This window comes from Chlamydotis macqueenii, chromosome 1, assembly GCF_036417535.1.
Source record: "Chlamydotis macqueenii isolate bChlMac1 chromosome 1, bChlMac1.mat, whole genome shotgun sequence".
Lineage (NCBI taxonomy): Eukaryota > Metazoa > Chordata > Aves > Otidiformes > Otididae > Chlamydotis > Chlamydotis macqueenii.
The window spans coordinates 66,135,389-66,149,404 of NC_141556.1; the positions used below are offsets into that span (position 1 = coordinate 66,135,389).

The window sequence follows — 14,016 nt, forward strand, 5'->3', positions numbered from 1 at the left end:
ATGCTGTATACTTGCACCACGACATGTTGCAACCAAGAGTTCAAACAGAAAGCAGTCGTTTTGCCACCTAATGACACATCTTTATCTGTCACTGTACCTACTAAAATCAGTAATGCCAAGTAGTCTATACTATGTAGGGCATACTGTATCAGTGACAGGGCGCTAAATGCGAACTGCTTTCCATACTATCTGCGGTGCACCACAACAGAAATGTGCATGCAGTGCTTACAGGAAAAATCAAGACAGACCTTGCCATCAGCCTCTGCAGAAGCAGCAGTAACAGTCTCCTGGGAAGCAGGTGTCAATGCACCTGGAGCTTTAGTAGACTAAAGAAGGTAAAAAAATGCAAGGAGGGGGGAAAAAAAAAAAAAAAATTCAACTGAAGACCACCAAATCTGCCTAGCAAATTTCATACACTTTTACCTGCTAGCATCTTTAAAAATCCAAAAAAGAAAAGATTTTGAATTTGCAAGTAACACAGTAATATAAGCAGAAAAGGAAAAAAAGCATCTCCAAGATAGATAAGAGACTTTTGGCTTATCCGGCCTTAAATTTCATTTCAGCTCCTGCACTGATTATATAAATAGAATCAATACAAAGAATGATCAAAAGGCACTGAAAGCAATCTCTAGCTAGCTGCCTTAAATTCCCAGTTCATCCATCAGCTGGCTTCTACTGATTAAAGGCAGCAATATTAGATTCATTCTGGGACTTTGTCTCACTTTTTAAGCTAACAAGCTTAATGAACTGATTTCTATCAGCTGTAGTAAATCCTGTTATAACCTGTGAGGAGCCTGAACTATATTCTGTATATTTGGATTCTAAATACCTCACGTAATATTAAATATCTATCTAAAATTCCAGCTGATTGTCAGACCATTCATTTCTACAGAGAGGCAATGTTTTCCGTGACACTTGCTTCTTCCACCCATGTTTTTATTTGTCATTGATCTAATTCCAAAATCTAGTAAAACTAAGCAAGCTCCAGAGGCAGAATACACGACTGGATTATGATCATCAATTGAAAACGTCACCTCCACCATCTTCTCACAAAGCAAGCAAGACTGGAGTATTAAGAGTGATTTAAATAAACCCAACAACCAAGTCATTATGTTGGCACACTGAATATTTTAAATCACTTGTTTATCTTTTGAAATCAGTGTGTCTCAGTGATAAATTTAAGCATGCGAGTTCTGACTCCATCTTTCACATCTGCAGGCATTTTAAGCCTTACCTCAGATGACAGTCAAGTAATAAGTGTAATACTAATTTAAATTCACAGGCAAGTCTTCAGAAATCTCAGATTTAAAACCTGCCAAAAATTGAATCTTTGGAAGAAGAAAATAACATTCCACTTCTACCTTATGTGATTGAAAGAAAAAAGTCAATACCTGGAAGCTCCCCAGACACTTATTAGGGCAGCGTATCAAAGTTCCCAATACTTGTATTGGATCAAAGGAAAATGCATTAAACTTTAAATGAATAAATAAATAAAAATCAACATTTACTTACCTTGTCTCGTGGCACAGCAGAAGGCAATTCCCGGGCTAACCTGTTACGCCTCTGTTCCTTTAAAAACAATCCGGCAAGACCTCAATTATGTATTACTCTCTATCTACACACACGCAAAATTCATATTTTACGGATGACTTACATTTTAGAGACAAACACTAGTGATTTAATCTCATCCGGTGTCATGTAATCATACTATGATCCTATGAAAATTATTTGGATAAAGCTACTCTGATTACCTGTTCAAAATTAAATTATCAATATAAAAACGTTTGCAAAACATTTTACAACACACTTCATAATCAAAAACTAGAGCCTTTAAAAAACAAGATGAAAGCTACACAGTTTGGCTCAGCATAGATAACCTACAGCCCTCATTAAGCTTTAAATCTTCAAAGTAATCTAAAAGGATTTGATTCTGTGGCCAGCAGGGTTAACTATGATTAGCCCAAAAGGAAGAAGGAGGTGGCAGAATTCACTTTATAGCAAAACAGAATTTGGAGCAATCAGGACAAAGATCTTATTTTTCTTGAAATTAAGAACTGATTGTCCACTGAATAAGTGTAAGATGTTTTACGTGCTTTGTTTCTTCAAAAATTTCAGTGTCCTGTCCAGGAAAATGTTGGGAAAGATCTAGTTTAAATAACACATGATAATTCAATACTCTCATATGTTCAACTTCACAAAGTCCTAATTTTTGTACTCACAGGAGTTTGCACACACATTGTTTCTGAACTAGATTCAAGGGCAGTCTACCAAGGCAAATTCAATTGCATAGCCAGTCAATACGAAATTTATGTATAGAAGAAAGTAAAAGGTTAGAACTAAAGAACAGAAAACATAAGCATTTAAAAAAGAACACTACTATGAAAGAATGTGTTTGATAAGCAGAGAAACACAAGAGTATTAGTGAACTCTTAGCCAGATGGATGAAGTACTGCAACAAAATCAGATTGCAAGAAAGAATAGAACTGACCAGCTGTAGAACAACTGCTTCTATAAGATTATGACAGCAACAAGTATTATCAATCAAAGCTAGGCTTGAAAAACACAAAGGCTACTGAAACTGTAAAAGGCTTATGGGAGATTGACGGAGAAAATTGTCTTGGGGAGATTGCAGTATGGTAACACAGAGATTCGAGAACAATGCCAAAAGGAAGCAGAAATTAGAACCTGAATAGAGGAAACAATACTTGTATTATCCTTTCATGAATGAGAGGAACACTATAACTATTGATACATTCTGTCTGAGCCAAAATGCAGTTACTTCAGTATTAAAGAGTATTTCACAAGTAGTTATTTAAAGTTTCTCTTCCAAAAATTTCATTTAATAGCCAATACTCAACTGAATGCCCATCTTATTTTCCAGACAGAAATAAAGGCAGAGCTGTTTTCAGTGAAATATCAACCACTGTTCCTGAAGGTAATATGCATTATAAATCTAACAAATCAACAGATCACAAGATAAGAGTATACACCATATTTCTAATAGATCCCATTTTTATACTTCAATGAAATAAATTGAAGCACTTGCTCTTTATTTAGGCTCTCACTTAAAGGAGCTGAAAGACTTTTTAAGATCATGTATTTTCTTACCTCTATGTTGTTATTCATTAAACCACAGGCATCGGCAAAGTCTGGATGTTTTGTATTGATATAAGCTAACTCAATGGCCACTAGATTATGAACCTGCAATGCAATGTCATTCACAATTCAAAAATTCAGTGAATAAATCTAATGCTAGTGAAAAGCAATAACCTACAATGCTACAAAGCGTAGTGTAACTGTCCATAGCAGTGGACCATGCTTACTGCCCCAAAGAAATTAAAGTTCTGATCCAGAAGGCAAGAAGAGAATTATTCAGTCACTGCAATACATTCAGACGTTCAGCCGTTTTAGATGTTACATCAGTTTAACTTGTTAGCTTCATCGAGCTAACCCCTCTCCAGCAATAAATCAACAAAACTCAGCAATTTAATGAACGCAAGCTATACAGTAATGAAGAAAGCTGTATAGTCAACCTTCAGCCACAAGCCACACACAACATTTGAACCAGCAACAGACAGTTCACTGGGGGGGATAGTGAGCATAGAGAACAATTGTTGCTTTTCACATCAAACATATGCAGAGTCAATAACTGAAACACTTTGTTTCCTCCTCAATAAGCTGCCCAAAGCAGACTTTCATAGTAAAACATATTTACTCAAAGCTATAAGTTGAATCTTTAGTTCTCACTAGCTAAAGGGCATTATAAGCAAAATCAACATTGTGCCTGAAACACAAAGAATAAGGTCTATAATTTAATTTTCATCACTGTATCCCAAACTCTACAGTAAATGCACAGCTTCTGGTAGAGGGAAGGGAAATATACCTATATCAGAAAGACTAGGAGATGTTAAATCCAAGATTTAGTAAAATTCTTCTTGGGAAATTGAAACACAGGGGACAACGAGTTCAAGAGGGTTCCTCCAATCCCTTGTTTTTTATGTATCTGAAGTTTCAAACAATGTAGCTATTATATTTGTTAAATAGCTAGGTATTTAAGTTAAGATTCCATTAACAGTTTGGGTTCCTGACATTATAGAGCAAACAGAAGTGTCAAGGAAGACTCCAAAAACCAGAAACTTTTTTCAGGCAAACTTATAGTAGATGGAAAATTACCATTTCATTTGTGACAGGAAGTCTTCTACGTAGAAGACAGGTTACTACTTCAACTATGGCATCATGCAATTTAGGAAACCTCAGCAATTCCTAAAAATAAAAGAAAAATTTACTTATAAGTCTTCCAGAACATTTGGGGGGGGTAGCCAAATAAATACAAACATAATTTTAAAAGATGCATTTTTACCTGTGTACTGTAATTACTACAATGCTGGATAATCCTCTGCATTTCTTCATGAACCAGTTCCACACAGCGCAAGCTAGGTTCTTCTAAACGTTTGATTTGCCTTTTTACCAGCAATTCAAATGAAACTTCAGGAACAAACAAGGCAGGACGGGGACCCTGATTCAAAAGGAGGGCAAAAGCGGCTTAACTGTTTATTAAAACAACATTCATTTCTAAGAAGTAGTATCTGATGAAGTCCAGAATAAATCAGGTCACAGTGCTCACACCCAAAAGAACATTTAGAAAAGATCTTAAGAGTAAAATATGTTACAAGAATATTTAAATATAAAAACTTTATAGATTAAAGAAACTCAGAAGTTACTACCTTTAAGACAAACTGTGTTAAATAATGATTAACCAGCATCCTTATGGAATCTTGAAGATTTCTACCTACCAATGTCACTCTAGGCTTACAACTATGAACAGGTATTTTCACATTTGTGGATCCAAGTTTAAATGAAATTTATTATAAAGGCTCTTCCTAACTTCAAAAGAGAAAATTTACCATTATTTATCTGACGATCCTGGGCGTACAATTGTTACTGCAAGGCAACTGGGTTTTCTGTTAAGTACAATCATAATACAGTGTCACTGGTTTACAGTGTTCGGGATAATTTAATTTAGGGCCATACAGACCAATGTTTAGGTATACAGAGAACAGTTTTTACCTGAAATTTCCTTTTTTTTTTTCCCCTTTTTTTAACTAAATGAGCCTTAGAAACACAAAGATGTGATATGTCACATAAAAACAAGATATCTCTCCTGTTAATAAATGCTGGTTTACATTTTACATTTATGGAAGGATAAGAGCACGCACACAGACCACTGCTGCAGAGGACCTAACGCACGCCAAGTCTGAGTAGTTATCGACCATGCAGAAACCTGTCTCTCCACACCCAGCCTAACACAGTACAAAAGCAGACTTCTATGTTTGACATTCACATTCAAGCTCTAAGGAGTGAACATTTTATAAACTGCAAAATTTAAAAGTGAACTTACTCTGTTAATTCTTAGCAACACCAATTCCCTTATTCACAAGAAACCCAACCTGCCATGTAAACACTGAACCACTGAAGAGCTGTGTCCCTTATATATATATTTTAATGTGTCCTAGCCCATACATCTCAGACTGAGTCTCCATAACTAACAGAAGTGCTTAATGCAAAATAAATGCAGAGGCAGACTTCCATCACCATTTCTGTAATATATCACAGCTTCAGCACAGGGCTGCCAAAGCTGGGCCTGAGCTTTATTTCAGCCTGTAAATAACAGTAACGGGATGTAAGCATTCAGCTTAAACTGATTCCATATCAGATAATGGCTGCAAATTTGGATATTGTATTTTTTCACTTAAAATACCAAAAAGCAGGATTCAGTCTCTTCATATTAGCTCATTCAGTTGAGATCATTAATTCACAGGACTGAAGGAACACAAATTTGTTGAAATCTTATCTTCGAATCCAATATATAATAACAAAACTTTGAAATACAGAAGAGACTCACAGTAGCATTTCTAATGGCAGTCAGGATATCAATTGTGTTAAGGCCACCCAGCGGGTCAACAGATTCTAAAGTTCTTCCAAAGGTCTCATGAAAAATGTAACAGATTCTGGCTCCACCACATCTAAAAGAATAAAATAAAAACTGAAATAGCAAACAAGGAAAAAGCTCTCATTGCAAACATTTTTTACAGTTACTTGGATTCAAACATTTTTGAGTATGTTACAGTCTAGTATAGTCCTATTGCCAATGAAAACCAGCAGGAGCCACTGGGTCAATCCAACTGCTCAGTCAATATTATAAAAATCCATTGGGTACTTACAGCTCAGAAGTCTCTATGTATTTTGCTGTTCCTTCAATAGTGTTACAATATTCTGTGGCAAATTTGGTAATAAGCTGCAGTAAAGTGGCACTTTTGTCCTCAACAGGTTCCCCATAGCTGTTTAGTAGAGACTGGTACTGAGCAGCTAAAACATTGATTCTGGTTTTCAGTTCTGGCAAGCAATCCCTGATATGATGCATCAGCAGTCTGAAAACAGAAAACAGTCCCTCATTAGAAAGGAGGAAAAGTTTCAGCTTTATCATCTCCATCGAAACAGAAGAGAGACAGAAAATAACCATGAAAGGAGAACATTTACTCAGGAAAATTACAGTAAATACAGAAATTTAATTTGGAACCAGAGTTTTCCTCATTAAAGTACCACTGTACAGCACCAAAAGAGAAAGGAAAAGTAAAAATAAATGTTTACACATACTTCTAACACAACAATTTATATCTTAAAATATCTTTAAAAGCACACATCTGTTTTATTTTACATAATATTTAATACCTGTTCAGTGTTCTAGCAAGATACTTGGTACCATTTCGATTGGCTAGGGAAGGATACTTCTTTTGAAGAAAACCATACTCATCACGAATGGAATCTGCTACACTCTTCTTATTGTTAATATCCAACTGACTCCTGAAGTTAAAAGGCAGAGTTACACACTAGTTAACAGACGAGAAAACAATTGTAAAAACAATTTACACTTCTGTTTTTCTGGACAGGACATCTGAACAGCTGTTTTTTGCTTTACACACATAACTCATCTTCCTTACACAATAAAGGGGTTTAGTTGTTGTTCCATGCAGCGTAGTCAACAAATCAGCATGGGTAGCAGCTGTACACAGACTAAGCAACACTTACCAAAACTGCATGAGATTTGACCTATGGAATGCAAAAACCAAAGTGAAACAGTACTACAGCCATATGTAGTTAGCACTAGATTAGCATTAATATATACAAGATCTGTACTGGATCAGTGCTAATGTGAACACCTGACCAGAAGCATCCCTCAAGCTAAAAAACAACAGAAAGAAGTGACACTACAGTTCTTTTAAAAGAAATGTCTCTACTCCCTTCTAAATTAGCAGCTGGTTGAGTGGAAGAAGAATAGATAGGCTTTTGAAAAGTAAGCAACAAGCTTCTCACTCGCTTATCCAGAAATTTATTTCAACATCAAATCACCTTATTCTTCAAATCATATTCACGGTTAAAAAGCCAAGAGCATTACTTCATACTAAGACAGTTTTAATAATAGCATCAATGTGCCCAGACAGACCTGTTCACTACTCCAATGATGCCAAGTTTGACTGGAATCACTCTTCCCATGAGCACATCCATAGCATCAGTGCCAGCATCCATGAGATCCAGCTTTGTGATAACAGCAAGGGTCCTCCGACCTACCAAAAGGAAAACTCACTCACAGGCATGCTTTGTCTTGATCAAGGTAGCTGAAACTCATAATTCAAAAAGTTCCTCATACAGCTGCATGAAGTTTAATACTACAAACCAGCAAAGACTAGTGCAAGAACATGTGGTGTTAAGTCTATTGGGAACCCCTTATTAACAGGAGTATAGAAAGTATTCGGCAGGTACTGCTCCCCACACAGATCTGGTTAAAGACAAAGGTTTAAGCACCATGACGCTTGAAATTCTAGTCATTACTGATTACAACAAACATTTTTGCATACTACATGAGGTTAGAAGCTTTACTAAGCACTTGTGGAGAACACTAAGTAAGGCAGCGAGGAGACTCACAAGTGTGAGTGGACTGAACATATTTCTAGCATATATGTAGGACCAGACGTAATGGCAACCTGTTTGGAACTATATTTGAAATATCACTACCCACGGGAGAAGCTGCTAAAGGAGGCAACAGGCCCACTTCCAGCATAGTGCATCAAATACATAGCTGAAAGTCCCAAGAGACTGAATAGCTTGAAATCCATCCACTGAAGAAGCATTACGGGATTTAATTTTTATTGAATATAAGACAAAGTTTTTCAAATTAAAACTAAACTTCAGATCGGACACCGTGGAGGAAAAAGTGACCTAAATTTATTAAATAGGTAAATACTGCACATCTAAACAGGTAGGCTAACATGCACACATTTTGTCTGGGACGGTAATACTTCCCAGGCTCTTGGGTCTGAAAAAAACATGGCAAGAACTTTTTCTTTAAAATATAACACGTTTCCAGTCTCAAAATAAATCGGTACCTCAGCAAAATCAGTAGGTTCTTGGGTCCTAAAACTTTCAGATGAATGCAAGTCAGAGTTTACATACTTTAGTACTTGAAGTTCTCATCACATACCATTATTCCTACAGAACCTGCAACATGAGCTGCCACTCCAGCTTTATGATTTAGAATTTTGGGAAGTGATCCAAAAATCACAGCTGATCATTTTTACAGGAGTACATTAAAAGGAAAGGGTCTAGTGCCTTGAACCAGGACATCTGACAGAGAAGACTGCCAGGAGAAGAGGTCCTCCCTCAAGGTTATGTAGCTGTGGAACCCATAAAGGTTTAGGCGGACAGGCCAAAGCAGACTTGGGAGTTTGAAAACAAGCAAGAAATGTTACACTCTATGTCAAGACAAAACTGAGGGTAAAGCATACCAACCCCAATTTTTAGTATAATTTCAGTATAACTATGTTTAGAGCATAATTTTCTATATTCTTTCAAATCACACAGTGCCATTTATTAGTCAGTGGTACTGAGAACACTTTCTATACACAAGAAGCAGGCACCCAGTAGCTTGTTTCAAAGTCATTACGTAAACATAAAATTATAATCTTCTTTTTAGATTAAATCAAATCAGTTAGTTCTGTCACATAAATGAAGGGCACCAAAACAGATGCTGACAGTATATATTAATTTTATTCTTACTAAAAGTTACTAAACTAAAAGCTAGATAGTCAGTTACTAGCTGCAGGATGGCTTATTTTCTCTACTAAAAGAAATAACACTGGACAATAAAGCATGAAGTCATTGTAACAGACCACTGTTAACTACTAAAAATCTCAACCTGCAGCATTCTGTAATGCCATTTTGCTGCTCTGGAAACAGAAGTGACTCCTATGACTACTAAAATAGTTATATGGCCTGTTCATAAGACAGAAATCTATTAGATATTAATTCATCATAGCACTCTTCTAGTTGCAGTAACTGCAGCAGGAAGCCTTTAAGCAAATATAATCATTGTAACTTCCAGAAAACGCAGTGACATTTGATTTTCTTTCTACATTTGTCCAAATGACTTCACTTTTATTTTAGGATTTAATTAAAAAAAAACACGATCCAGTTTTTCTTGCCGCTTACCATCTGGATCCACCTCCCGTGCAATTTTAAGTGCTTCTGAAGTGGCCATGTCTGTGTTAGCAGCTGTGACTGCCAGAATAATTGAATTTGGGTTGCTGATGAATTGAAGGATTAGCTCTCTTATTTGAAGTTCAATGTCCTTAGGCTGATCACCAACAGGCACCTAGAGAAAAAAAAACAATGTAGAACTGTTCAAAATTGAATATTTATGCTTATGTAAGACCACTCATTGAAAGTTCATACCTTATACCACAGAACAAAATTAAGTTTTCCAGTCCTTTCCTTCCCCCTTGACAAACAAACAGGAAAGGAAAGGAAGATCTTGAAAGGTATAAAAATCAAAAACACTCTTATAGAAATAAGAATCAATTAAAATTATTTGATACTGCTGTTAAGAAGACTTGGTATCCAAGATCCACCTGCACAACTGGCAGAGTGGGGTATGTATATGTACATGGGCAGGCAAAAAAAGTAATCTTGTCATGTTTATGCAACAGAAAATTATTCCGTATAAAACCTGAACAAACAGGAACTGAACATTTCTTCCAGTGTATCCTCACTTTATACAATTTCCTACGCAAAATATGCATAGTAACTTCTGGAGAAGTAATGGGGAAAACATTTTCAAACTTCACCCATCTATCTGCGGTACAACTTTCAAACTTCAAGTGCCACCTTTTCTGTTAAAAAGAGCATGCAGTTCACACCACACTTCCAATGCCTCATCTGTATACAGAAAGAGGAAGAACTTAAGCAAATCTACCTCTTACAACTGCAAAAGGTACTAGAAACCAGTGACACCAGAAAACAGTGACATCTCAAATTCCTATAACAAACTACTTAACCTGAGAAAAGCTGTTTGTCTAACAGTAGAGAACAATGGCAAATAGTGAATATACATGCCTTGTTTCAAAATGCACGGTTCACAGTCAATCAGAAGAGAAGCATTCTGCATCTTACCTTTGTCATCCCAGGTAAATCCACAAGAGTCAGATTTACAACATTAGATGAAAAGATCTTAAGATGAATTGGTTCAGGACTGATCCCCTAGAAATATATTAATAATAAAATTTAATCACTGTACTGGATTATTTAAATGCACCCTTTAGAAAGCCAAAAACTGTAGTTTCAGACTAGAAAAACTTTCTTCCATCATACACCTTAGAGCTACATGGTGAGGAAAAAGTCAGCCACATCTGCCAAACAATTCCTTTGTCTTTGGAAGCACCCTTCTTTCTCCCCTCAATATAATGCATAAAAGCTTTTATATTTCAGTCATTATACATATATGCAAGAATAGAATACTCAATTTTATAATTACACACAAAGCCACGTAAGTGAAAAAATGGAAGCAAGTTTAACTGAACATTTATTTTTTGCACTAGAATTACAGAAACTCTGAAGTAAAGCAACAGCAATTCTCTGCATTTTCTTTAAGCTGACGTCATTTACCTCATGAACACAGTGAAAAAAATCTCAAAATACTAAGCATCATTATTGTGTTCTTCATTAGAGCAGTTCAATGCTTTTCACTTCTAGCTGCCAAAATTGTTTAAGAAAGGTTTAAACAACAAGAGAATCTATAGCAAGACAAAGATGGACTGTGCAACATTTACCTTATTATTTCCTGAAATCCTCTCTGTTTCATTTTCTATTTCCTGACGAATTTCATCAAAATCTGTATAGATCTGAAGTACGGAAGAAAAAAACTGTTTAAAAATCAAAGACAGCATCCACTTATGTAATTGCAAAATAACGCTCTCTTCTCCAAGAGACAGTGAAAAACTCTGTAACTAAGTATATAGAAAGTGAGAAAAAATAAGAATGACTATTAGCCTTTAAAGCTAATGCTAACAGTAATCATCAGTGCTAAAAATTACAGAAATTGGATTATTGGTATTTAATCTGTTGATTAATAGTATAAGATGGCAGTTATTAGCACTTATTGCCCCATCAATGTCAGATAAGGTATAAAATAGTGTTCACCTAAGGAGAGTTTCAAACACAAGTCCAATTTCTAATCCAGCTGCAATCTTCCACAGTGAATAAACAACATGTAGCCTGACCCTCTTCTCTTCTTGAAAAGACGAAGAACAAGGACAGTTTCATTTCAAAATTTTTCCACACTTGTCAAAGCTATTCTCCTTCCACCAAGCCAAAGTAAGTCAGCACAGAGCTACCCTTACACACAAATTCTAACACTACTTAGAAGGTGAAGAAATAATTTTAAAGTAATAAACACCTAAATAATTCAATCTGCCAACAAAAGGATTACTTTCTTCAAGTAAAAAATTAAGCTTTGACTTTCTTATTGAAGTCCTAGGTCATCTCAGTTTCTGCTCTTCCCCCGTGATGGGCATTAGGCCCTTCCTTCCTTTTCATAGCTTTCTAATAAGCCTCTGAAGTAGAAAATTCTTCAGTGTCTTGCAACGTCCATTCTAACTTTGCCAATGTATAAAAAAGAAAAATCAACAAAATAACACAAAAAGGATTAAAGTACATAACTCAGGAGAATCAATGACACACACAACAGACAATCATTGATAAACTTCCTGTCTTGAGTTTAAAAGAATGTTTTCAGAAGTTTTCTACTTATAAGAAACAAAACAGAAAATCCTCAGTACTCTGGCATATAGTATAGCAGATAGAATTAAGCTCCTTTTTGAGAAACTCAAGAGAAGAGATACAGAATTAAGTATGCATGTGGTAGCATAATTATGACACTGTTAATCCATCATCACATTAAACATACCTTATTTTTGGTGTGAAGAAATTTACCCCACTCTTCAGCATCTACCTCTGAAAACAAAGAATTGATATATTAGGAACAGGAAGCAGACGTTTCAATTACATTTTTCTGAGAGTCTGTTTGTTGAAAACTACAATGCGATTTTTTTTTTTCAATCAGCAAGAGAAAAATTAGTCTGCTTTCTACAATTAGATGTTAAATAGCTCAGTACAAATACATTTACGATTCTGGTAATTTAAACATTGCACCTCATTACTTTTTAATTCGTCTCTCTTAGACAAGGTCCACCTTCCTAATTGTGACTGAGCCAAACAGCTATCCCATCATTTTTCAGAAATTGTATAGTCCATTAAATATCAGCTTGCAACAGAAAACAAAAGTATTATTAGCAATAGTTTAAAAAACCTGAAAAAAATACAATTTTAGCATTTTTTTTTTTTTACCATGCAAGTGACATCAAATTACAGCTGAAAGAAAAAGTTAGAAAAACCTGTAGAACCAAAACCAAGCAAACAGAAAATACCTAAGAATTCTGCATAACAATGAAGTCTTAGGAGAACATGTCTCTTCCCAAATCTGTCAAGGACCAAACATACTAACTCTTGTCAGTCACCACTGATGTCTGGAATTACTCTGGGGCTATTCAAGAGCAGGCCCAGGAACAGCAAAGGACGTTTTGTCATTTCCTGCTTCCTAGCACAGGCAGCAGGTTAAGACACACTGCAAGATACTCAAATTTCCACAACTAGCTGTTCAAGTATTAGTGGTAAGTTCCATTTCACATTTTTAGTTTGTGGTCATTTCACCTCTGCTTCCCAATACAACAATCTACTCTAGAAGAACAGTCTATAAGAAATCTGACCATTTGGCAAACACACTGCTTACCTACAATCAAGTAATCTTTCAAAATATTTTTTCTGCTCAAGTTGAATTTCAAGATACTGATCAATAGAGATTTTTTTTAAGGATTTGGGAATTAAAAGTGCAGGAAATTCTATGAAGCAGCAACAGCACAGAAGAAAAGCAAAAATCATCTCATTCTAATGCAACAAGGTCAGAAAACTAAAAATCAACCAGACCACAAGACTCAGCAAAATAATCAATCAACACAGTAGTCAAAGTGTAAAATTAAAGGTGTAATCAAAAATAAAGTGGCATGAAATGTATGTGATTTAGTGTATATAAGCATGCACTTTATGCACAGGGAGAAAAAGCAAGTGGATAAAGGCAACCTTTAGAAAGGTGTCTTGGATTTTTCCATGTAGCAGGGTCTGCAGTTAAAGAGAAACAGCATTGAATGATGTTTAAAATTTTAAATCATATTAATATAGCATTTTATTAACTTTCAGTACCACATTATATTACAAAGATCACAAATGCATGCAGACAGATGTGCATGCTATTCTGCTATTGATGAGAATGTGTAACATTAACAATATACACAGAAATACCATCTTAACTAAACACTGATAAATGATGCATATTAATCAGATGTTCTATACAACAAAATTTATTTCATGATGACATTATTGCTGTTCACCTAATTCCAAAAGCTCACAATATATTTATCTAAGCACAGAAAACAGTAGTACCATTAGGTTCCACAAAGCTGAACTACTTTGGCAAAATATGTTTCTCATCATTTACTCATGGCAAGAATGAGAAAGAGTAAGGAAACATTTTTAATGTCACTGGAAGTAATATTACTGTATGGGAAAGAAATC

The 14,016-nt window shown here is 35.4% G+C and overlaps 1 protein-coding gene across 4 annotated transcripts in view; it reads right to left on the bottom strand.

Annotated features, from left to right (window-relative positions):
• The window catches only part of DNM1L (dynamin 1L), a 40,275-nt gene that overhangs the window by 8,977 nt on the left and 17,282 nt on the right, over positions 1–14,016 (bottom strand). The window contains exons 3-16 of one of the 4 annotated variants that reach the window (XM_086755028.1): positions 13,525–13,563; positions 12,296–12,342; positions 11,160–11,231; positions 10,504–10,590; positions 9,544–9,706; positions 7,502–7,622; positions 6,730–6,861; positions 6,222–6,428; positions 5,903–6,023; positions 4,361–4,516; positions 4,174–4,263; positions 3,109–3,201; positions 1,513–1,569; positions 249–326 (exon numbers count right to left, since the gene is read on the bottom strand). In XM_086755028.1, coding sequence (XP_086611154.1) covers positions 249–326; positions 1,513–1,569; positions 3,109–3,201; positions 4,174–4,263; positions 4,361–4,516; positions 5,903–6,023; positions 6,222–6,428; positions 6,730–6,861; positions 7,502–7,622; positions 9,544–9,706; positions 10,504–10,590; positions 11,160–11,231; positions 12,296–12,342; positions 13,525–13,563 — 1,463 coding nt within the window. The remainder of the gene's footprint in view (positions 1–248; positions 327–1,512; positions 1,570–3,108; positions 3,202–4,173; positions 4,264–4,360; positions 4,517–5,902; positions 6,024–6,221; positions 6,429–6,729; positions 6,862–7,501; positions 7,623–9,543; positions 9,707–10,503; positions 10,591–11,159; positions 11,232–12,295; positions 12,343–13,524; positions 13,564–14,016) is intronic. The other 3 variants (XM_086755033.1, XM_086755038.1, XM_086755045.1) reach the window with 3 other exon arrangements.